Raw genomic sequence first — 24,376 nt, forward strand, 5'->3', positions numbered from 1 at the left:
CAATCACAAACACATATACGTTCACGCACGCACCAATTAAGAAAAACACAACACTTAACTGCTGCAGCTGTCGGGGAGGGAATCTTTGGAGTTACCAAGAGGGTTGGGACTGCTGCTTCCCCTCATTGGCCTAGGCCAGCCAATTGGGGAGGCAGATGTACCTACCCCGTTACAGAGTAGGATGGGGTCAGAGAGACTGCTGACCCCACCCACTCTGTGACAGGTGTTAGGGATAGACACTTGGCCCTGGGCACTTCAGCACTTGAGGGCTTAAAACTGATGTACACAGGTACGAGGCTATCACTGAGGCTCTCCCTCATCATGAGGGGGAGGGCATTGAGGACCGTTGACGAGCTGAGGAGTTCACACCGACAGGAGCTTTGGCATCCTCAGCCCAGCAAATCTCAGCTCAGGCAGCCAGAAGCCTGCACATTTAGCTCAGTCTAGCTCCTGAATGCCTGACCTGAAAATAAAGAGTGTCTGTCAGGCTGACATTTGCTCAGCCTGACAGACACTCTTTATGCCGACAAGGAGCAGTGACATGGCCCCTCCATCCTTATGGACGGGTCGTTGCAGCGAACTATACTCAAATCCATTGTTCTTTTACAGACTAGTACATAATTGATGTCCTGCAAAGTGATGGTCTCTCGTTTGTATACTGCATACCATTTGCTAGAAAGAACCTGCCAATGTCGGAGCACTGCATAATGAGAAAGGGCACCTGAACAGTCAGGTGTAGATGCTGAGTGGTGTCAACTCATACAATATCCTTTCACACTTCAGAGAAGACATCTGGCATATAGAAAACATTTTTTACTTATCTATAATGCTTCCCACTATCTATGGCAATTAAATAATTGTATAATTACTTTTGATGCTTGAGTCCCTGGATTGCATGTGATTATCATAAGCAAGAGCTGTTACCGTGGGTTAAAAATATGTAAAGAATGTCTCAAAGATGTATACCAAGAGATGATGTCCCTGCTCTTGTCTCCACCACTGCAAGCACAACTTGCAGCAAACGTGGCACTTTGTGTCACCAGACTCTGATTACGCCTAATAATGTATATATAACAGATACATTTAGGGAGCACAGAGTATATTAACATATAAGAGTAGGTATTTAATGTAAACTAGGCAAATAACCTGCAAGCATGCCTCCCACCCCAACTTCCTGCTGAGATCACTTACTTTGGAGTGTGAGCTTCATCAACGCGGTGCCCCACCTGGAACTCGTGGGATTTACTCCGGTGCAGGGCAGTGAAGCCAGGAATGAGGTGTATCAGTTTGCGAGATGATGGAGGTGGTGTTCCAGGTGGTTTTGGTTTGTTCCTTCGCCTCACTGGTGGGGGTGTCCCTAATGGGGTCATTGTTGTTATGATGTTGGGGGTCCTTGGAGGAGTATGTGCAGCATGCCGTTGGCGGGGTGATGGGGGTAAGGAGCGGTGCCCGGTTTCCAGGTGTTGACACAGTCCAGGGTAGCCTTCTACAGTCAGTCTGTCCACATGTGTGAACACTGGCGCAAGAGGAGATGCCAGGTGGCAATAATGCTGAATGCACTTGGATTGGACCTTAGGGCTCTGGGACAGGTGGGTGCGGATCCACTGAGTACTTTCTGTGTGGCACACAAGGGTGTTCTCTTTGCCCGGTTCTATCGCCGGCCATTGGATGGCCCAGTCTTGCTTGGATAAGCTGCTTCCTGTGTTCAAGAAAAAGTTAATTAGGAACAACTGCACTTCACAAAATATGCATTCAAATAAACTCAAACTTAATAGCAATTGGCATTAGTGTACGTATTTAGGAAGAAGCATACAATCATATGTAATTTCCTTGTGGCGTTTGAAACCAATCACAACATTACCTTTGTTATGTGGGATTAATTAGCAAAGAATAAATACTTAGCCTAAATGCTTCTTGTCTATTGATTAATACTTGCATTTGGCAAAGTGCAGCTTTTTCAGGTTGGGAATAGTGTTTCTTTTTAGAAGTTTAAAAAAATGAAAGGGCACATCATAACAATTAATAATAACAAATGTGACTTTTCCATTGGGTGGCATTTAAACTAACAATTTTATGACCTTAAATTAGCGTCTCATGTAGCATAGTAGTAGTATTATAGAGGCAAACCTTTGCCTCTATACTACGGGTATGGTCGAGCATGACCGCAGCGTCTATCGAAACGCTGCAGTATTTAAGTGACCTTTGCTGAACCTACACATACACGTACACGTTTGTGTTCTAAATCTGTGCAACTTGATGCCCTGATGAAGTTCCATCAATTGGAACGAAACGCGTTGGCTGTTGTCCTGTGTGTATCTACCACTATTTGAAGATGAATAAAGGATTTTCTAGAAAAATGATAGCCTTTTCGGATATGTGACTTCATTCCTCGTGCCGCCTCTACTTTTCTTCAAAAGTTTATTCCTGGGTTTTCCAGTAAGACCTTTCTGCAGCAGGTCTTGGAGATGCTTGGCACGGGACTCTTTGATTTGCGGGACCTTGGTATTGATGTGCTCAACATTAGTCGGCTGTGGGAACCCTTTTTTTGTCAAAACTTTGTAGACTATAGTGATACACCTAACTGATGTCGAGGTGTAATTAAAAACTACATTATTTGGTCATTAATGCAGTGCCATTGTAAGATACCCTTTGTAAATCAATTTTTAAGGTCGAGCCTTGCAGCGCGCATGCACTGCTCTGCAAGGCATGCTGTATTCATTTCTACGGGCTTTGGTCTCGCCTTCGCTGCTGATTAGTTAAAGTGTGTGTCCTTCAGAAAAGCTTGTTTCTGTATGGTTGCTTAGCGTTATATGTCCTACCTTCTTGTGCCTTGTTCCTTCCATGGAGTATTGCCTATTACGTGCATCCTCACTCTGTAGTGCTTTTCCCTTTGCGTTTGCACATGCACTCTGCTTGTTTCGTTTTGTATGCCTTGTTTTTACTTAGGTGCCTTTGTGGGCTTTCCCTCAGCTCGTGTAGCAGCAATGCGCCTGCTTCACGGACGCCACGTTCATGTTTTGGAAGCATTTGTATTTTGTACACAGTAATGACTAAAACACTTGTTTGCCTAGAGCGAATTGTCTGCATAAATGCGATTACGTCATTTCCAGTTGTTTATTGCTTGAGCCCCGTTCCGCTTTGTTTTGTTTCTCAACCCCATCCCACTTTCTTTTGTTGCTCAACCCCCAGGTCTGTATTGTTTGTTGAATTGGTCCTGTACCGTTTATTACTTGCCCCGGGGCACTCTGCTGCCCATCCCTCCAGCAACGCACACGATACTGCTGAAACACACAATTACGTAGTTTCCAGTTGTTTATTGCTTTATTCCCGTCCCGCTTTGTTTTGTTTCTTATTTTGCAGTTGTAGATGCACTTTCTAGCATCATGGTAACTACATGTAGCCATGGAAAAAGGACTATCATGCCGCCAGTCTCTGGGTTTGCATTGGTAATTAGAGCACCATCTTTGAATTGCTTCACACAGAGAACATTGGCAGAGCAATTCAAGCCACGGTAAGCAAATAATTTTGGACTTTCAAAGATGTTGTCTCTAACTCCATTTTTCAGGGTCACACAAGTAGATAACTTATTTTTCTAATTACCTAATGCGGGTTTCCTCCACACCCTTACACAACTCCCATAGCTTCCTAGGCAGGGGGTATGGTCTCGCTTAATACCCCGGCTCGTGGCATCCATGCCTGTTTCTCTATGGTCCAGTTTTCTACCTGAAGGATCTGCAGGATTTGTCCACCCCCTCAAGTATTGTGTAAAATCTGAATGCACCACCAACAAATGCATCCAACGCTTAAAGTCTGTTTCAAAAACCTTCACTTTGCGATCGATTTAATCACTTCTCAAGTAAAAAAAAAAAAAGCGTATTTGTTTTTTTTAGCCATTAGTACGATGCCTACAAAACAATAAAGAAGAGCTTTTTCTTAAAACTTAGTAAGATTAATACAATAATTAGTAAAAGAAGAAACTGGAGGTACAGAACACAGAAGGGTTACAACAAATAATAATGCTACATAATAAGATTCAAACAATAAACCCCAAAAAATTGTAATAAGTATATGACTATACCTATTGCAGACTAGACCAGACCCTATTAAACCTGTGGCATGCACGAGGGCCTCTAACCTTAACTAGGGCTAACTTGGATTCGAACACCTGTCTAAGCAGTGCCGAAAACTCTTTAACATTTGGACTAATAGAGTTTATCCATGATCTGGCAATACACAATCGCGCACAGACTATAACAGAGAATAATGCCCTATCAGAATTAATAGCCTCATGCTGGAGCCCGAGAAAATTTCCTTTGCAGTAAGCCGGAACTGGCAACCAAATTGCGCTGCTAATGTTGTGCAAACATCTTCCCAAAATAAACTAAGCATTGGACAATCCAAAAACATGTGCTTTAGATCTGCTGCATAGAAATTGCATTTAGGGCAGTATGACTTACTGGAGGATCGAGCTGTTACCCACTTAGAGATGAGCTTGTGGGTGTAATACAGCATAAAAGCAGTCTTTCGTTACTGCAACTTTAAATTAATGAAGGCAACTGCTCCATCTAAGGTATCTAATGACTCCTGCACTCCTACAGCCATGATATTGAAGTTCAAGAGCCAACTTGATTTTACAGGTATGCGCTGGTTGTCATCATGAGCTGATGCAATATGTTTCTGATATAATGCACCAATGACGCCTCAACCAGAGTTCCCGTATATGCCCACCAGTAATTTAGATGTATATGATGCAGTTCATACTCTTTGCCCGTGTAAAAAATAATCTCTTATCTGAAGATATTTTTAAAAAGAGCTATGTGGAAGTCCAAACTCATCTCTAAGTTCAATAAATGACCAAAAACCCTGATTATCATATAGTTGGCCAAACCTGTTAATGCCTGAGGACTGACAAATTCTTCTGACAAAATCCTGGAACATTAGGGCAAAATTGGATTTCCTCATAAAACAGTATGGCAATGCAGTAAAGGCCAAGAAAATTTCTTGCAAATCTTGCGACAGATCCTGGTTGTATCCCTAATCACCTTGAAATTAACCCGCTTGTAGTATTTGGGGTCACAGGTCTTATAAAGGGTGTATCCTATAGATGGTCCACAACCTAATTGATAGGCCAGTAAAGATAGTCCTGCTTCCAGTCCATTCAGGAGGTTCTGCATCCACCAAGCGAATGGAGCCTAGAAATAAAACTTAAAGTCTGGAAGCCTGAAGCCACCTTGTTTATAAGACAGTTTAATGAGGCTGAGAATCCCTTCTGGCACGTCTGTAACCCCATATAAAACTGCCTATATATAACACTTTCCAGATGCTTTAAAAAAGAGTTTGGGACCCAGAGGGGAATTGAGCGAAAAAGGTATAAAAAAGTAGGCAAAATATTCATTTTAATTGGATTGCACCTGCCAATAATAATAAGAGGGAGCCGATGCCAACTGCGTAATTTGACAGCGACAGATTTAAAGAGTATTTCATAGTTCAGGGTGATTAGCTCCTCTACCCGACTGCTAAGAGAAATACCTAAATATATAGCCATGTTGGTGACCCCCAGAGATGTTGGCAATATGTCAGACTGGTAGTTTAGGCTTGTCTCGGTTTTTGCTAAGTTCAATTTATAACCAGAGAAAGAAGGAACCAAAGTGTTTGGCCTCGTCTGTTATATGAATTAATGCAAGGACAGGTTTTACAGAATAAACAGCAATATCGTCTGCATATGTGGTAACCTATAATTCTGTACTATTCAGCCTTACTGGAAGGATCCCAGTATTCTGCAAGAGGTTTCTTATAAAGGCCTCAACGTAAAGTGCAAAAAGCAAGGGGGAGAGTGGACAGCCCTGGCGAGTCCCCATTTGAACAGGGAATTGAGTAGATGACAAGCCATTCAGCTTAACGACTGCAACCACATTTTTATACAATTTCTGGACCAGAGAAATAAACTGGGTCTGAGTCCGAATTCTGACATTGTCCCCCAAAGTACCTCTCAGGCTACCCTGTCAAAAGCCTTCTCAGCATCCAGCATGATCATACTGATCTGTATCTTTAATTTGCCGGGCACGTGGAAGGCTGCTATGGCAGTATTAATATGAGATGCAGTGTCTCTGCCGGGAACAAACCCATGTTGTTGTTCGGAAAGTAGCCGATGTACATTAGGGGCCAGACACCCAGCCAAGATTTTAGAGAATATTTTGGCGCAAGTGTTAATTAAAGAAATGGGACGATAGGAACCTTTATCTTCCAAAGGTTTTCTCTTCTTAGGAAACACGATGATAGCAGTAAAACTCCAAGAAGCTGGAGCTTGCCCTCCATTAGAAATATAGGTGGTTAATTCCATAAGATCTGGTACCAAAATATCCCCAAAAACTTTATAAAATTCTAATGGAATGGTATCCTCACTTGCAGCTTTACCTGAAGGCAGGGCCTTAATTGCACCCTCCACCTCGGCTGACAATATGTCACCTTGCAGTATAACTAATTCATCGGCGTTGAGTCGAAGAAGATGACTCTTGCAGATAGTCTTGAAGCCTGTTCCTATTTGAAACTGATTCACCATAAAGATTAGCATAAAAGACTCCGAATTGTTCAACTATCTCAAGAGGCTGAGTGTAAAGCAGCCTGCCCTCTCCCTTTATCGATTTAATATTCAATTTGGCCTTCCTGTCTGATATCTGTGAAGCCAATTGCCGACCAAACCTCTCCCCATATTCGTACTGCACTGCTTTAGGTTTATGAAAATTAACAGCTATTTTCTCCATAAGCCTTCTATTCAACATAGACTGTTTATCTAGAAGCTGTAAGTAGATAGTCAGTTCTGTCGTATCCCTGGCCATGACTGCCTGTGCATGCAGTCACTCTAATTCGAGATAATCATGACGATTTTGTTCCATCTCTTGGTATAAATGCCTATTCTGGGCCAGAATAAACTGCAGAGTCATCCCTCTAGTGAAAGCTTTCAAACAGTCCCAGACTATGTGAGCAAGTGCAGTGCCCTTATTATTTCCTAAATATTCACCAAACGCTGCTCTAAGGTGGGTACGATACTCAAGGTTGTTGAGTAGATGCCGAGGGCTTCTGTAATGTTAGCACCAGGGGGTTATGATCAGATGTTACTTTAGGACAGATTTCAATGTGTGCATTCTCCAAGAGTGATCTCTTGGCAAGGATCATATCAATACATAAATATTGTTTATGTGGATTGGAATAAAACGTGAACCCTGGCAGCGCAGGGCAGAGCGTCCTCCAAACATCGTCAAGTTGATGAATATGCATAAGCTTGAGGATAGATGCTCGGGTTCTACGCATTCTGCCCAGTGTTTTTCTATTTGTAGTGTCAATCTTTTGATCAATAATGGAGTTAAAATCCCCCATAACAATCAAATCCCTTTCCTCCCCCAATAGTTCAGTACATAGAACATAAAAAATGTTGGGGATATCGGTATAGGGAGCATAAACCAGACAAACGGTGAATGTACGCCCAGCGGTCAACAGCTGTACTACTGCCCATCTCCCCTTAGAATCTGCCAGAGTTCCCAGTAATGAAACATGCAGATTCTTGGACTTCAACAAGTTATCCCCGCATATCAAGACTAACTGGGAAGTGCTAACTAGGACATCAAACCCTACTTGGTTCAGCATGGACCTGTCTTTATAGGGAAAGGAAGATGGCGGATTGATTTCACCAGGGAGAGCCACACCCGTGCCATTTCCCACAGGTCCTCTGGCCCACAACCTCTAGTCTTCAGATGGCAAGCAATTGAATAACACCATCCCTACGGGAAACAGTGCTTGATTGAATGCTGTTCCTACCTACTTCTTGAACGCAGATGTACCGGTTGTGATCTGCACCTGTCCACAGTTACATCTAACGTGGCAGAGCGGTGAGGTGGAGTCTTGCGGCTCCGCTCATCTAACGCAGCTTCTACGGCTTCAAGCGCGGCCTTGCCACAGATCCTAATCTTGCTTCGGCCGCACCTTCTCGGGGTATGGCTCCTCAGTGGCTGGTAGCGCAGAAGGGATGCGGCTGAACTGCCGAACCTGTGGCAGCGGCGACGTGTGGAGAAGTTTTGGCAGCTGCTGCTCAGTGCGTCGCTGACCCCACAGGGGGGGTCAGGAAAAGCACCTGAGGCAGCCCCGGATTCTCAGCTAGGTAGACCAATCCGTCGGCTGCTGCACTCGGGGAGGCACTGAATTCAGCAGCAGCGGGACTGGAGCGCCTGAGTCGATTCCTCCACCAGTCCTGCTATTGGTGAGGTTACCTCACACAATGAGCATCAGGGCCAGGGGCACACAGAGGGTCTAAGCCCCAACTACACTGGCTAAAAGATCCTGCGCATGGTGTGCCCAAGATGACAGTGAGTTCCAACTTACTGTCTGCTTCCCCCGGGGCCCTCTTGCTACCAAGTGCTCTATCTGCAACAACTATATGCTTACAATTAGGGCCAAGTTGTATAAGCTCAATGTCACAGGATGGGATAAATGGCTCGGCCAGCGTGGACTTTAACCAGGCAGCTGATATACTGGCCCTTCCTGAGTTTCAGAGTTCATCAGACCCAAAAGCGACTGAGCCTGTTATAATTGCGGCGGTAGATCTACCGGAGGCACTAGGGGTACAACCCGGGACATTGACTGCCTCTCAGAATGCTCCTAAACCTGCTGAATCTGATCTATAATGAACAGATCAACTTGTGGAATCAACTGAGTCTATTGTTGCAGTCAAGTCCAAAACAGCACTAGACAGTTCTCCTGCAGGAGACAACTCCTAAAGAGGCAAAGGACTTAAAGGAGCCAGAGGGGCTAAAGGAGGGTGATGACAGGGAGGCTCTAAATCTGGTGTCTCTATCATGGAGCATCCTAAGAACGTGGCCCCAACTCAAGCTAAGTATGGCTGCGCTAGCTACCTGGGTAGATGGGTGGCTTCTAAGGGCGAGGTTATAGCCATAGTCTCCATATTGTCTATTCATGGCCGTTTAGACGCCCCGGTCTGCTTCCCCGAGGAGGGGGAGATACCTAAACTCTCCCGAGTTGTTTATGAGACTGCAAGTCCAGCCTGGCTCAATCAGAAGGTAACAAAGGAATTTCTGGTGGGTCCCCCAATACATCCGTCCATGCTTCCTCGTCTCCTATTCTAGCATCTGTGGATCAAACGGACTGTATGGCTGGGTCGCCAGCCCACAATTTGAGACCCGATAACTACGAGGAACCCTCTTTAACTAAAATCATGCAGGCCTTAACCACCCAAAGAGTGGAGGCTCAAAAACTCTATCTTCAAGCCTTCTTCAAGCCAGTGCCAACAACCGTGATTTCAAACAGGCACTAATGGTCGTCACTGCTAAGTTTGCCTCACTTTCACCAGAAGTCGCCAATATGCAGCAGCGGGTCAAGGCTGTGGAAGAATCTCGCACTTCTACTGCTGGATCTGTTAAAAATCAAGAGGCTCAAATAACGGCCTTACAGGCCAAGTTCGAGGACATGGAAAATCGGCAGCGGCGAAACAACCTGAGAGTTTTCGGTGTTCCCGAAGGAAGGGACGGCTCGGACCCCAGGGCCTACACAGTCAGTTTATTCCAGCAGGCATTCCCTGATCTGTCTGACTGGGATATCGATTCACAGGTCCAGCGGGCGCATCGACTACCTCCCCTCACCCCACAACATCTTCAGGACAGGTCACCTAATCCTGGTATATATTGGCAATTTTATGCTTTGACAAGTGTTATATCTCAAATACCCGTCCCACACCTCCTGTCAAACTGGACTCAATGTCTATATTCTGCAGGTCGGATCTCTGCAAGGCCACAATGGACCGGCGTTGCCAGCTTCGCCAGCTGATAGACCCGTTTAAAACATTGTGTACACAAGTATTTTTGCAGGAGCCCGCCCGATTATTTAAAGATGGCTGGTTGTACTATTTTTTACACAGAGATGGATGCAAAGCAAGTCCTAACTCGAATTTTGGCAGATTGTATGGTTTTCTTTTCTATAGTCCTCCTTTTAAAAAAAATCCAAATTCTCTCTCTTTTTTACAAGGTGGTGGCTTAATTTGGGGGTTTGAGGGTAATCAGGGGGGCAGAGGGTTGGGGGAGCTAGGAGCTCAGGCGCTAGCTCTCTGTATACTGTCAGTCAACGACAGCAGGGGAAGGGGATGATTCCTTTCTGTTGGAACAGGGGGCTGGGCTTAGTTGGGCTGGGTATGAGGCTGCTATCACTAGAGGTTAGAATGAAGTTATTTTTCTGGTATGTTTGGGTGGGTGGATTGGCGGGGGTAAATAGCCAAAGAATAGTAGGAATTTTATATTTAGATGACACGTGGCAAAGGACAGAGCAAAGGGGGGAGGTGGCAGAGGGAAGATTATGTTATGTCTCAGTTAAAGTTTATGTATTAGAGCGTTGCAGGACTAAACCAAGTGAGGAAGCGGTGATTAGTACGCGTGGAACTCTTGGTCTTTAAGCCACAGATACTTGGCTTAACCGAAACTCATCTTATTTTAAAATTCAAATGTGTTAATTTAAATAATTGTATTTTTTTGATCATTTGTTGTAATGTTCCAGAAGGTGGATTCGATATGAAAACTCTGCAGTAGGTCTGCACAAGAAAATGCTGTGTCCACCCCCATGTAAAACACCGTCACCCAGGCTTGACATTTTATGCACCCATGCTTGCTTTCTAATGCTGTATTTTCAGTGATATGACCATCGGAGGCCCCAATTTCATGTAAAAAGCCGAGCTTTGGGCAATACAATTTCCAGCTGATAGGCAGTGTTTCTCTCAATTTGTTCCCATACCCATCTGTTTCACAGTTTGGTGCTTACTTCCTCTCTGCCCTGTAGTCTCTGTGTGCCACCTTCTGCCATCTCCATTGTGTTTAGAGCTGTTGCAATGCAAAATGATGCCCCCCCTGGCTGAATGTGATGAAGTGAGTTTCTCATATGTCACAGATATATGTTGGCCATTGATGATTTGGGGGCCCCTGCAGAGTTGGGGGAACCCCTGCACCACAGGCGGTGCAAGGGCCTGTGTTATGCCCCTGGTTTAGAGCTCAGCATCTACCTTTCGTGCACAGCAAGTCTGACACCTGTTATCGTATTCAACACCCTCACAGCTTCATATGGGCTGACCCGAGGCCATGCAGTCTGATGTGATCTCTTATCCAACCCTCTCATACACTTTTTATGCCTCCTTTTGACAAGGGACCTTGGCAATTTCCTGAAATATGAATCATCAAATCACCTCCTGAAAACATGAAACCTCAAACCACGTGACATACAAATTTCACTTACCCTAACACAAGTTGTGCCTGTGTACAACTGTAAGTCATGTGACAGGGTGTTCCTACAAGTCCCAGACTGCTTAGAATCGCAAGGAACACTGAATATCAGATATGAACGCTTGCCGCTGTCGAAGTCTAAGGTTTCAATGTTAATAAAGCATTTTTAGCCTTCTGAATTTGTTAAAGAATGTACAGTTGTGTTGTGTTATTGTACTACCTCATGTTTACTCGAATAATATATGGTAAATTGACACTAGCAATCACTACATAAACACTAGCATTGGCACTGTCAACAGGCTTTGCTTTTTTGTGCTTTTTTACCAATTTTGTTCAGAAACTGAAAAGGCAACAGGCCACACCACAAAGTGTAATGTTCTAGAGACATCCCAAAATGATTGAGTTGGACTCTTCACTTCTAGGTTTACTAAAAATAACTGCGGCGAGATGACCACACTGTCGCTATTTCGAAGAGGGGGGACATTCAGGCCCTTTTCTACAGGCGAATCGCCATCGCATAACGTGTTAAAACACAAATTCCACTGCATGTTCCCGCATCACCGCACGCACTGAAAGGCAAGTAGAGATATTTAGTCCTGCTTTTCCTCGAGCTTCTGTGATTAAAAAAAAAGATATAATAATCACCGGAAGTCATTGGGTCTTACCTGTGTTGTGGTGATTACCGTGGGCTGGGGATGTCAATGTGCTGAAGATACATGTGAACGAGGCTACGCTGCAGTAATGTGCCTATTAGTGTCAAAGCCTCTAGAGAACAGTAGACGTTTCAGCACCTAGGATAATGAGCTGCATGGCTAAGTACTTATAAGGTCCCAAAGGTGAGACCGATTGCATTGCAAATGCTTTATTGAACGGTGGAAAAGATCCGTTTTTGCATTGTGAAAGTCCAAGGTGTTCATCTCAATCAATCAATCATTCGCATTTATAAAGCGCGCTACTCACCCATAAAGGGTCTCAAGGTGCTGGGGAGGGGGGGGGGGGGGTCAGTGCTCGAAGAGCCAGGTCTTGAGCTGCCTTCTGAAGGAGAGGTGTTCAGGTATCGCGCGAAGGTGGCTGGGCAGAGAGTTCCAGGTCTTCGCTGCCAGGAATGAGAAGGATCTTCCTCCGGCGGTGGCTTTGCGGATCTGTGTACCTTACCTTTATTCTGCATTACTTTAGCAATCGACCTTAGTTCTAGCTCAGATATACTTTAGGTTTTAAGAACACAGTTACCACAAATAGGTTTATAGTTAAAAAAAAAAAAAAGTGGAACCATTTTGATTTTCGCGGATGCTTCTTTGCAACAAACGATTTACAATACCAGTTCGGAAAATATACATTCGATTTCCAACTTTTTTTTTTTTTAACTATGTCAGGTCTAAAACCACAAAAAAATCATGATATGTTCTTTCAAGTAGTCAATGCGCATGTCGTGTTCGCTGTCTTCACATCATCTAGAAGATTCCACGTTATTTGCCGTGTTGTTTTACCCTAAAGACAGTGAATGAAGAGCGGGAGCAGCCACAGTGGAACGAAGACACCTTAGCAACGGCCTCCCTGTTAACATGGAAATTGCATTAGCTGCCATTGTGTGGCAGGAGCCGGCCCGGCTTGCTGTAGATGCCTTTATTCTAAAATACCCTATTTCAATGATGCCACTGCCACCCGCCAGCAGGGAGCTCTTTGCCACAGTTTGAAAGCCTCAGAAACATCGAACTCTGGACGATATGAAAGACATCTGTCCCTGCCATGCTTTTGATCATCTCCTTAATTATATCAACGCTTGAACAGATATGCAAATTCAGTTACAGCAGGTAAAGTAATATACCTTTTTCATATTTTGGTTAATAGGCGCCGATCCTCCCTCAAACCCCTCCCTTTAATTGGATCCTGCATTCCCGTGAGAAATGTACTATATTTCAAAGTCTGAAGCGAGGAAAAATCTGCATATTTTATTTGAAAAAGGGACGGCGAGAGAACTGATTAAAGAAACTTTGCAGGGGGACCCATATGCCTTTGAATGCGTTATACTAATAATTGCATTCGAGTCAAATCCCTCAAGTTTCTACACTTCACCAGAGACCTAAGTTTACAGTGGAAAGGCTGAACCCAAAACCATAACCTTTGCCAGCAAAGCTGAGTTGTGACCTCGGTCGGCTCTACCCCCATTTAATATCCTACTCCCGAATGTCTTCTGTCTCTAATGCCGTGAGAGATCTGCATTGGCTCAGGGTGGAAAATCGAACAAAGTTCAAGGCCCTGAGCTATATGTTTAAAATAAAGAATGGTACTGCACCTAAATATCTGCAAAATCTGGTGCGCCTTGATCAACCCGCTCGTTCATTGTGCTCCTCTACTCAGGAAGTTTTTGAGACTCCCAGGATCAAGCTTGCAAGAATGGGCGGTCGCTCCTTCTCCTATCTCGGCCCACGCCTGTGGAACTCTCTTCCTCTCTTGATGCGTAAGGAATCTTTGTATTTAAACTTCCGTAAACAGCTAAAAACCTGGCTGTTTAATCAATAACCTTTTTCATTCCGTTATGTTTTCTTCTTAGAGTCTCCTTCTAGCTCTGCGCTGGGTAGCTGTGCGCATTATAAAAATAAATTAACATAACATAACATACTCTAAGGTTATTATCATAGCCACAACAGTAAATACAAACATAGAAAACTTCACGCATTCAGTCTAAGTGTGTCCCTATAAAACAAACTATAGGTTTTTCTAATGTTACAAAGAAGTTGTCACAACATTAAAGTTAAGGGTGTAGAAAAAGAGCCGGAGTGCTGGCTTCCAGGTCACAGAACAGAGCAAATATTTATCTAGAACTGTTCACCATGTTACACTCCCTGACACTGACACTGGCAGTTGTGTGTGGCAGCACATGAAACTGGAGGCACAGTGGTTACTTACTTAACCAGTTCTTTCTAGTTCTACTCTCAAAATGTGCTGGTCACTGTCCAACCTCATTTTCTTCAAGAGTCATTCAGCAGTTTGCATAGACGGCAGGGGAAAGGAATGGTGATTCACCTGTAATTTGCCTTTTGGGTTTCTTAATTACATTAATCAAGAGCAGCTGGATGTGCTGTACCTGAACACCTTTAACAGAGAGAAAGCTCTTGTTTTAAAATCTAAATAACAAGGGACATATCTGGATCACTTTTTAATACTTTACCACAGTTTAAAAACATAAAAGGCAAAGGAAACAGCTAATCCAAAAAAGAGAACAGAGCTCTGTCGTTTTCGGGCATCCCACAATGTAGTGCTAGGCAGTTAGCATCAGTTCTTTTTGGCGTGAGTAGAGATCCCTATTGCTTTCTCATTATACAAGACCATGATTTCCTGTAGGCTACAGCTGGGTACCCTATCACTAAATGGAACTAGAATACCAAATAGGCGCCCATTCTTTCTTCATAAAGGGGTCTTCATTAGTAGTCATAAACACCGATTAGTAAAGCAAAAGAGCAAATTCACCCTAAGGAAGGGAGGCAGGTAAGTTAGTATTAGAGAACAAGAAGGAAAGGCAAACAACATATGCCACTATAATATTATGCAGAACTTTCACAGAGAAACCTGACTTACTTGAGAATCTGCTCAGAAGCAATTTTCAAGAACAGGGGTGTAAGACAGGCCCCTGCAGTGCAGTGGGGTCTCCAAAATGTTAAGAGGGCCCCCTACCCTTCAAGAGGTTCCTGTTCAGCCCAAAGGCTATAAGTATCTGTGAGATATTGAAGACTTAGGGCTCTGTATTACAATCTGAAACGGGGCACTATAATTTTGCCTTCACCACTGGTCAAGAAAGCAGCATATTACTGTAGCCTTAAAGCCTGCCGTGGCAGACTCTACAGGCCATTAAAGGCCCCCTCAAGCGTTAAAGGTCTGAACTATAGGCGAGGGCCTTTAACAAGGGAGTTGGCCTTTAAAAGCCGCGAGAGCAAGCTTTGGAGGGCTTTAATGCTATTAGAACAATCCGCCCCTAGAATGTTCTAATTTGTAAAACAAAGGCCTCACAGAGCCCTAGGGGGATGAAATTCCCTTGGGCTCTGTGAGACCTTTGTTCACAGCTGTTGCTGTGAACAAACATTGGAATTGGAATGTTGATGCGCCGGGCTTCTACCAGCCATTAGAAGCCCAGAGCACTCCATTCTCTTCAATGGAGTACTCAAAATTACAATGTTCTAATAAAGTGTAGACCACTTTCCATACTGTCACTTTGCAAATCTCCTCTGGGAGTATTGCCAAGAAAAGCAGCAATTGTAAATCTCTTCAAATTGAGAGCAGTAATTATTGATTTTCGCATTGTGTAGTGAGCTTTAAGTCTATACAGAAGGTTCTTTTTCTCTTTTCATGGCACATGGGATTGCATGACACTACCTAACCTCTTATGGACTGTTTGGAGACATCTATAATATTGGTTTGGGTCTGGCAAAAATTGGTGAAAGGTCGACTTGGCAGTTGAATTGCACACACAGGCTGCAATAGCAGCCCTGAGACATGTTGTTAGAAAGGGAAACAATCTATCCAACTCAGCCATTACATCGCACTACATTTGCAACACAGACATTACATCGCAACATCCTTTACAACGCATGTCACTACAACGCATCCATTACATTGCATGTCACTACAACGCATGACACTACATAGCATGTCACTACAACGCAGGCATTACATCGCATGTCATTACATCGCATGTCATTACAACGCATAGTACCCCTACACTATCCAACACTTACCCTACTGTTGCACCCCCTGGAGTTAGAATGATAATTTTCCCCCCTACACTATCCAACACTTACCTTAAATGCAATGTAATGGTATGTGTTGTAATGGTATGCGATGTAAAGATATAATGCAATGTAATGGACTGCGTTGTAAATGTAGTTTTAAAAAATTCATTGTAGTGGTATGCGATGTAAATGTATGCGTTGTAAAGGATTTTGTGATGTAAAAACTGCGTTGTAAAGGCATGCGTTGTAAATGTACGCATTGTAACGTAATACATTCGTAAATTAAATGCTGCGAGTGGGTCCTCAGCACTGATTGTGCAACCCACTTAAGTAGCCCATTAAACATGTGTTCAACCTGGCCTTTTTTGCAGGGTTATCCACAAACAATTGTCCTTCTTCTTCCTATTGTTTCTGACCTGTTGTAGTTGCTTTTTGGACTCTGGGCACTTTACCACTGCTAATCAGAGTTAAAGTGCATATGCTCTCTGTCGAAATTGTATTGGTGATTGGTATAGCCATGATTGGCATATTTGATTTACTAGTAAGTCCCTAGTAAAGTGTGGCAGGTGTTCCAAGGGGCTGTAAATCAAATCCTACTAGTGTGCCTGCAGTACCGATTGTGCCACCCATATGAGTAGCCCTGCAAATATGTCTCAGACCTGCCACTGTAGTGTCTGTGAGTGCTGTTTTAAACTGCCATGTCCACCTGGCTAGTGCACCCACTTGTCAGGCCTAAACCTTCCCTTTTAATACATGTAAGGCACCTCTAATGTAGGCCGAAGTGTGTATTACATGTCCTAATAGTGAAATACTGCCAATTTCATTTTTCACTACTGCAAGGATTATCTCTTCAATAGGGTAACATGCAGGGTGCCTTGAAATATCTTCTAAGTGTAATGTCCCATTGGGGGCAGGTAGAGATTTGGAGTTTGGGGTCTCTGAACTCACAATTTAAAAACACATCTTTTCGTGAAGTTGTTTTTTAAATTGCTTGTTTGAGAATGCCACTTTTAGAAAGTAGGGCTTTTCTAGTTTGACCATTCTGTGTCCCTGGCTGTCTGTAGAGACCACATCTGGGTGAGGCTGGCAGTTGGGCTCTTGCTCATTCACTCTAGACAGTCGCACAAAGGGTGCTGAGGTGTGCCATTCATATTCTGATGGGCCATCACCAGCCAGATAGGCGTTCCTGAGCTAGAGTGGTGAGAGGAGTTGTCACTGACACCTGAATAGGGCTGTGCCTGCCCTCACACTAAGCTGCATCCACCCCCTATAGCGTGTCTGGAGCCAGGTCAGGGAAAGGCAGGGACTTGTGCACTACACAGACTTTTACTTTAAAGTTTGCCTACTTCAAAGGCAGAAAGGGGTGTACGTATTAGACCTCTTACACTCTCAAATCAGAACACTTCTGGAATAAAAGACATTCTGCCAGGAAGAAGAGCTGGATGCTGTAGGAGGAACTCACACTCTGCCTGTTGCTTTGTTGTGCTGGCCTGCTGCTTCTGTCCTGGGAGTGAAAGGATTGGACTTTGCTTTCTGTATTCTGTTTCCAAGGTTCTTTAATGGGTTGTGTGTGCTTACCTCCTATTAAGAAGTCTCAAGTCCATCAAAGACATCACCTACCAGTGCCTAGGCTCTTCTGCTGAGAGTAGTGAGTGACCAAGTGGTGCCAAATTTAGTCCCTGGGCCCTTGGAGGTGGAATCTGGTGAACTATAAGAGAAAATCCAAGCATCGACTCCCAACTTCTGTTTTTGTTAACACATTGCTACAACCTTTGATGCATCGCTGCTGCCAGCACCAGAGAGCGGTTCCCAATCAACGCATTGATCACGGCTTTCACCGCAGGCCCCAGCTGCCCATCACAGCGTGTCAGAAGAACTGCAGCATGCTTGAGTTTCGAGCACCGCATCACCGAAGTTCGTCGGGATTATTGACACATCGTCCCTGGGCGCCAATTTCTTCAGCGACATTGCCCAGCAATAAGGAACTGTGACTGCGTGCCTGGAGACTGACGCATCAACCCCCTTCCAGTAAGGATCCGATGCATCAGCTTCCCTGACAGTAAGGAACCGACGCATCACCTTCCCTGTGCAGCAGTAAGGAACCAACACAGCACCTTCCCTGGGATTAAGGAACCAACGCATTGCTTTGCTTTTCTGGTGCCTCATCTCCCCTGCACCTGTTTCGTCTTTGGATTTTGATGATTCCAAAGTTCTATGTGCTAAAAGTGACGCATCCATAGATTTCTATGGACTACATTTATCTAACCTTTGAAAAGTAATATATTTACTTTGGTATGTTGGATTTTTGTCGTTTTGGTCTTGTTTTACTCAGATAAATATTGGCTATTTTTCTAAACTGGTGTAGACTCCTTTTGCAGTGTTTTTACTGTGTTACTTTGTGTGTATGTACAAATGCTTTACACTTTGCCTCTGAGATAAGCCTAACTGCTCCTGCTAAGCTACCAAGAGGGTAAGCAGGGGTTATCTTAGCTGTGTGACTCCCCTGCTCTGACTAGAGTTAAGGTCCCTACTTGGACAGTGTGCAAACCACTGCCAACGAGAGACATCATTTCTAACTAATGTATGACGTTACAACGCATACATTTACAATGCATGCCTTTACAACACAGTTTTTACATCGCAACATCCTTTACAACGCATTCTTTTATATCGCATGTCATTACATCGCATTTTCAGAAACTACCTTTACAACGCATTCCATTACATCGCATTATACCTTTACAACGCATACCATCACAATGCATACCATTACATCGCATTTAAGGTAAGTGTTGGATAGTATAGGGGTAATAATTACTATTCTAACTCCAGTGAGTGCAACAGTAGGGTAAATGTTGGATAGTGTAGTGTTGGATAGTGTAGGGGTGATAATTACTATTCTAACTCCAGTGAGTGCAACAGTAGGGTAAGTGTTGGATAGTGTAGGGGTAAAAATTACTATTCTAACTCCAGTGAGTGCAACAGTAGGGTAAGTGTTGGATAGTGTAAGGGTACTATGCATTGTAATGGTATGCATTGTAATGACTTGCGATGTAATGCCTGCGTTATAGTGACATGCATTGTAATGACATGCGTTGTAGTGACATGCGATGTAATGGCTGCATTGTAATGACATGCGATGTAAAGAATGTTGCGATGTAATGATTGCTATGTAAAGGTAGTGCGATGTAATGACTGCGTTGTAAAGGATGTTTCCCGTTGTTCATCTAGGCTGCGATGTCCTTCATTCCTTCCTGGAAGCAGAGTCTGGTGTCTTCGGGATTTTTCATGAGGGAGAGGATGTGCTGGGTGTCATCAGCGTAGGATACTATGCTGAGCACATGCTGTCTGATGATGGCGCCGAGGCAGGCCATGTAGATGTTGAAGAGCGTGGGGCTGAGCATGGATCCTTGGGGTACTCCACAATTGAGCTCTGTGGGTTCGGTGTCAGTCGAGGGCAGTTCCTCGTATACCGGCGTTGTGGAGTCTGGCTGCAAGCGTGCGGTGTGAGACGGTGTGGAAGGCTGAGAAGAGGTCTGGTAGGATGAGGGCCGCAGTGTGGTCCTGGTCAAGTAGCATGCGGATGTCATCGGTGGTGGCGAGGAGGGCGGTCTCGCTGCTGTGGTTTCTGCGAAATCCGGACTGGGAGGAGTCGAGGATGGCATTCTCTTCGATGAAGGTGGTCAGCTGGGCGTTGACGAATCTCTTGGTGACTTTGGCTGGGAAGGGAAGGAGAGAGATGGGCCGGTAGTTTTTCAGGTCCGTCAGGTCGGCTGAGGGTTTCTTGAGGAGGGGCTTGCACTCTGCCGGCTTCCAGTCGTCGGGGAAGATGCCAGATTCGAGGGAGGCGTTAATGGTCCGGCCTAATTCGGGTGCTATGGCGGCAGCAGCTCTGTGGTGGATATGTGGTGGGCAGGGGTCCATGGGGACTACTGAGTGAGTGTTATTCATGGTCGTGGAGGTGTCTTCAGTGGTAGCAGGTTTCCAGGAAGTGATGGTCGGCTGGTTGTCGGTGGTGAAGAGGGGGTGGTGTCTGGAGTCTGTTCGCTGAAGTTGTCGTAGAGGTCCTTGATTTTCCTGTGGAAGTAGGAGCTGAGCTTGTTGCAGAGGTTCCTGGGATGGTGTGATGTCCGTGGCTTCGCTGGGGGGATAGGTGAACTGCTGTATGACGTTGAAGAGTTCTTTTGCGTTACTTACTCTGGTGAGGATTTTGTTCTTGATGAAGGTCCACTTGGTGGCCCTTATGCACTGGTGGTATTTGATCATGGTTTTCCTGTAGGTGTTCTGGTCTTTGGTGGTTTTCCTGTTCCGCCAGAGTTTCTCGAGGCGTCTGCAGGAGCGCCTGGCTTCTTGGAGGTTGGTGGTGAACCAGGCGGCCTTCAGGGGGTGTTTATTGACGGGGTGGCGGAGGGGGCAAGCTTGCCTGCGCAGCTGGAGATCCAGCGGTGTAGTTCTTTGGCTGTGGAGTTGGCGTCGGTCGTGGCGGAGGGGGGGGTCATGGAGGAGGGTGGTGTTGAGGTGTTCCTCTGTGATCTTGCTCATGTTCCTTTGTGGCAGGCACGGGCGGGTTTGGGTGCTGTGATGGTGGTGAAGGTGAAGTGTACACAGTGGTTGTCTGTCCAGAGGGGCTGCCTGGTGTGGCTGAAGTGGATGTTTGTCCCTCCTGCGAATATGGGGTCGAGGGTGTGTCCAGCTCTGTGAGTGGGGGTGGCCTCGAGCTGCTTCAGTCCAAGGTTGGCAAGGTTGTCAACGAGGGTGGTGCGGTTGTCGAGGTGGAAGTTCAGGTCTCCGATGAGAATGTAGTCTGTGGAGGCGATTGCATGGGGTGCGACGAGGTTGGCAATGGTGGTGGTGGAAGAGGCGTGAGGCCCGGGGGGTCTGTAGACAAGGGTCCCGCGCAGCGTGGTTCTGGGGCTGGTTTGGATCTTGAAGTGGAGGTGCTCTGTGTTGGAGTGGGGGTCGCTCGTGCTGGAGGAGGAGAGTCGGAGGGAGCTTTTGTGTGCGATGGCGATTCCTCCTCCTGGTGGGGGCTGTCTTTTCTTTGGATCTTGTATCCGTCGGGGATGGCGGTGACGATGTCAGGGGCGGAGGTTGCATTGGTCCATGTTTTCGTGAAGAAGGCGATGTCTGGCGAGAGGGTGTTGAGTAAGTCCCAGATCTTCGTGGCGTGTCTGTGGAGGGAGCGCATTTTGAGGAGTATGCACATCCAGGCTTCGGTGGTGTAGGCGTCCGTCGTGGGTTCAGCGGTTGTCGGGGCTGTTGATGGTGAAGGATTGTCGCCAGTGTCGGCAGGAGAACTAGCCATGGGTGGTGTTCGGCGTCGATCTCTAGCAGTTGTTGTTTCTTTCGGGGTTGAGTGCGAGGAGGTTAGCGGAGTTGTAGCGGTGGAAGGTCGTAGATCCAGGGTTCCCGGAGCTGGTCGGGCCGCAGACGGGCTCAGACGGGCTTGCCTTTGATGCGCCCTCAGCACACCGGCAGCACGCCTGCTGCGCAGCCGCTGTAAGTAGGGGAGGGAAGCACAGCTGTGAGGCGGGAAGCGGGAACCGGCGGGGGGAGGGGCCGCGGGGGGAAGCAGTGCCGGGAAGAGCACAGAGACAGGAACGGCTAAAGAGAGGAACAGGTACAATTACAGGCACAATAAAGGACAGAGAGGAGGCAGAAAAGGGGCACAAGGGGGACAGAATAACAGAAAATGACACAGAGACAGACATGGGCACAAAAGAGACAGAAAAGCAGAAAAGTTGCACACAGACAGACACGGGCAAAAAAGGAACAAAAAACAGAAAAGTGGCACAAAGACAGACTCAGACAACAGCGGCAAGGAGAAGAGCAAGGCCTTCCCACTGGACCACCAGAGATGAAGCACAGGTAAGAGCCTGCAGGTGTAGGAGGACCTCAACACCTACCTGAGCAGCAGTGCCCAGAGCAACAGTGTCGGAGCGGAGGCACTTGACAGCAGAGCTGTGGGGGGAGAGCAGGTCTATGAGATTTGTGTGTTAGTGATCACTGGAGCCTGCCATACTATTGACCTCCCTGAGAAGAAGGAATCCTCTCACATGTGTGGAGAGCACTGACAAACTGGACAATCATGTAATAATATGTCCAGGTAGTAAATAAGTGACAGTCTAGGAAGATTTCCTCAAACAGTGTTGTAATTGTGAAGGGTCCAATTAGCACTGCTACTGGTGACAATTCAGTAGATGAAAGCGCCACACAGTAGAAACATGTCTGTTTTTAGTCACAAACCAGAAGGAGAAAGGGAACCTCAGAGAAGAATACAGACACTGGACTGCTAAGGATTGGGTGAGGGGCCAGAAAGACATAATGGCATCCCTGAACATGATCAATAAGAATGTGATGAAAAGGACAACTAAAGCAATGCAACTGTGTCAATAAAATATAAAACACAAGATTTTAGGGGCGAAAGCTGCAGTGGTTGACAAGGGATCCCAGTTAAAGTGAGTTAAAGAGCACATTGACACCATGGTGGCAAGTGTGCATGACCTTTCTGTGTTTTGCCAGTAAACTAATAGCATAATACCTTTGATAGAATCCAAGACTGAAATACTAGGAAATACTAAGATGGCAGCTAATGTGAGGGTCCTGGGTGCTTCTTCTAATTTGGATGATGGGGATTTGACTGCAGTGATGAGGTCCTTCTTTGTAGAGCTTCTTGTACTCACTGTAGAAGGGTGCTGAGACTTCGTTCATTAAACCTAGCTCAGCCAACTCTCAATGCAAACTTTTGGGAGACCCCAAATAGCACAATCTAGTCTTGAGGAAAGCAGCAAGCCAAAAGCTGGAACTGCACTTCCAAAATAATCATTTCCTGATCTTGTTGGTTGCGGCTGGTAGGGAACGGGGACAGAGGGCCATGGGCGGAGTTAGAAAACAAAAATACAAGAAGACTTACCTGCTGGTCACCGGTCCCCAGCTGCCACCTCTCCTCTGTCCAAACTGTTTTTGTGGCTTTCGGCAGCACCCAGGCTCCCACACTCCCCTAGCCAATCATGACGCTGCTGTCACCAGCATGACAGCAGCATCATGATTGGTCTGAGCACCGCGGTTCAGCACTTAGACAGGAAGTGAAAGCCTGTGCATGTTCTCCACCCGGCTCTGCAATACAGCCAGGTGGAGAAAATGCTAAGTGTGCATGACTGGTGGACCAAGACGCCCGGCCTACCACTATGCGCACTTATGGTGCACCATCCACTCCTCCTCTGACGCCAACCCAGACCATCCTCTCCCCGCCCTAACCTGGCTCCAATATACTAAAAATAAAATGATAATGTTCTGTTATCTTTTTATTTTTCCTTTGCAGTGCTCACAGAGCAGTGGGGTGATGCTCTTCCGCCTTATCGGAGGAGCTGCCACTGGATCGTGTCAGATTTCAGCAAAGGGGCACAATTCAAGTGTCAGCAGATGTTGGACAGTCCAAAAAAGCTGGTTGCTCTGGGATTCATCCTGGAGTCCAGACAAATGTGTAGCACATACAGGACAGGAGTGTCTATTATCTATACCAGTGTTTCCCAAACTGTGGTCCGTGGACCCCCAGGGGTCCCTGACACTTTCCCAGGGGGGTCTGCAGGCAGCAGTTTCAAAAGCACTGCACTTGTATAATTAGCAGCTTTCGAGCAACAATACAAGTGTCAAGATAACACCAGTGATTAATGTACCTGCTGGAGAGATATGAGAGTTTTGTCCTGTGGCAGCTTTGAGTTATCTAATGTAGAACAGAGGGTTCATATGCCTATTGCAAAGAAAGTGTACGATGCATTTTAAATAACAGTATTTTATGTGCATAGGCGAGTGGGTTACTGCTTTTGTCACAAAGATTATTTTGTTACTGTGCAGTACATAAATGATAACCGTAATCTAGCACATTACCTTTTTATTTGGGGGCATGAAAATTGATTTTCTGCCAACAGTAAGAAATGTGGAATGTCTTAATCTATCATGGTAAACTGATCTGTATTGTAGGAATCTATTTAAAGTCACATTGTTTTGTTTCTTATCTAAATTGTGTCTTCAATATGTATCAGTGCATTTTAGAAATATTCATTATAGATATCTGGTCCTTTATGAATATACATATGAGACATTGGTGTAGGTGGAGTCACAGTCTATTTGTATTGAATATTTGTTGATTAATGTATGAAAATGTTTAGGTGATTTAGATTGAAAATATGTATAATTAAATCAAAAATCTGATCACACATTTTTTGTATGTGTTTTAATCTTTTCAGGCCTGATAAAGTCCATTTAGGATGAAACGTGTTGGCTGGGCTGAATTCATGTTTACATCTACAAAAAGAATAGAAATAAATCAAGATTTTTCATCAAGATTCCATGACTCCTGTGTATTACTAATGTACACTCCCGTAA

General features: G+C 45.2%; 1 protein-coding gene across 2 annotated transcripts in view; it reads right to left on the reverse strand.

The window, feature by feature from the left end:
- Positions 1-24,376, reverse strand: part of KSR2 (kinase suppressor of ras 2) — a 1,474,574-nt gene that overhangs the window by 1,058,745 nt on the left and 391,453 nt on the right. For both annotated transcript variants that reach the window (XM_085636251.1, XM_085636250.1), the window contains exon 4: positions 1,192-1,699. In XM_085636251.1, coding sequence (XP_085492377.1) covers positions 1,192-1,699 — 508 coding nt within the window. The remainder of the gene's footprint in view (positions 1-1,191; positions 1,700-24,376) is intronic.

This window comes from Triturus cristatus, chromosome 11, assembly GCF_964204655.1.
Source record: "Triturus cristatus chromosome 11, aTriCri1.1, whole genome shotgun sequence".
Lineage (NCBI taxonomy): Eukaryota > Metazoa > Chordata > Amphibia > Caudata > Salamandridae > Triturus > Triturus cristatus.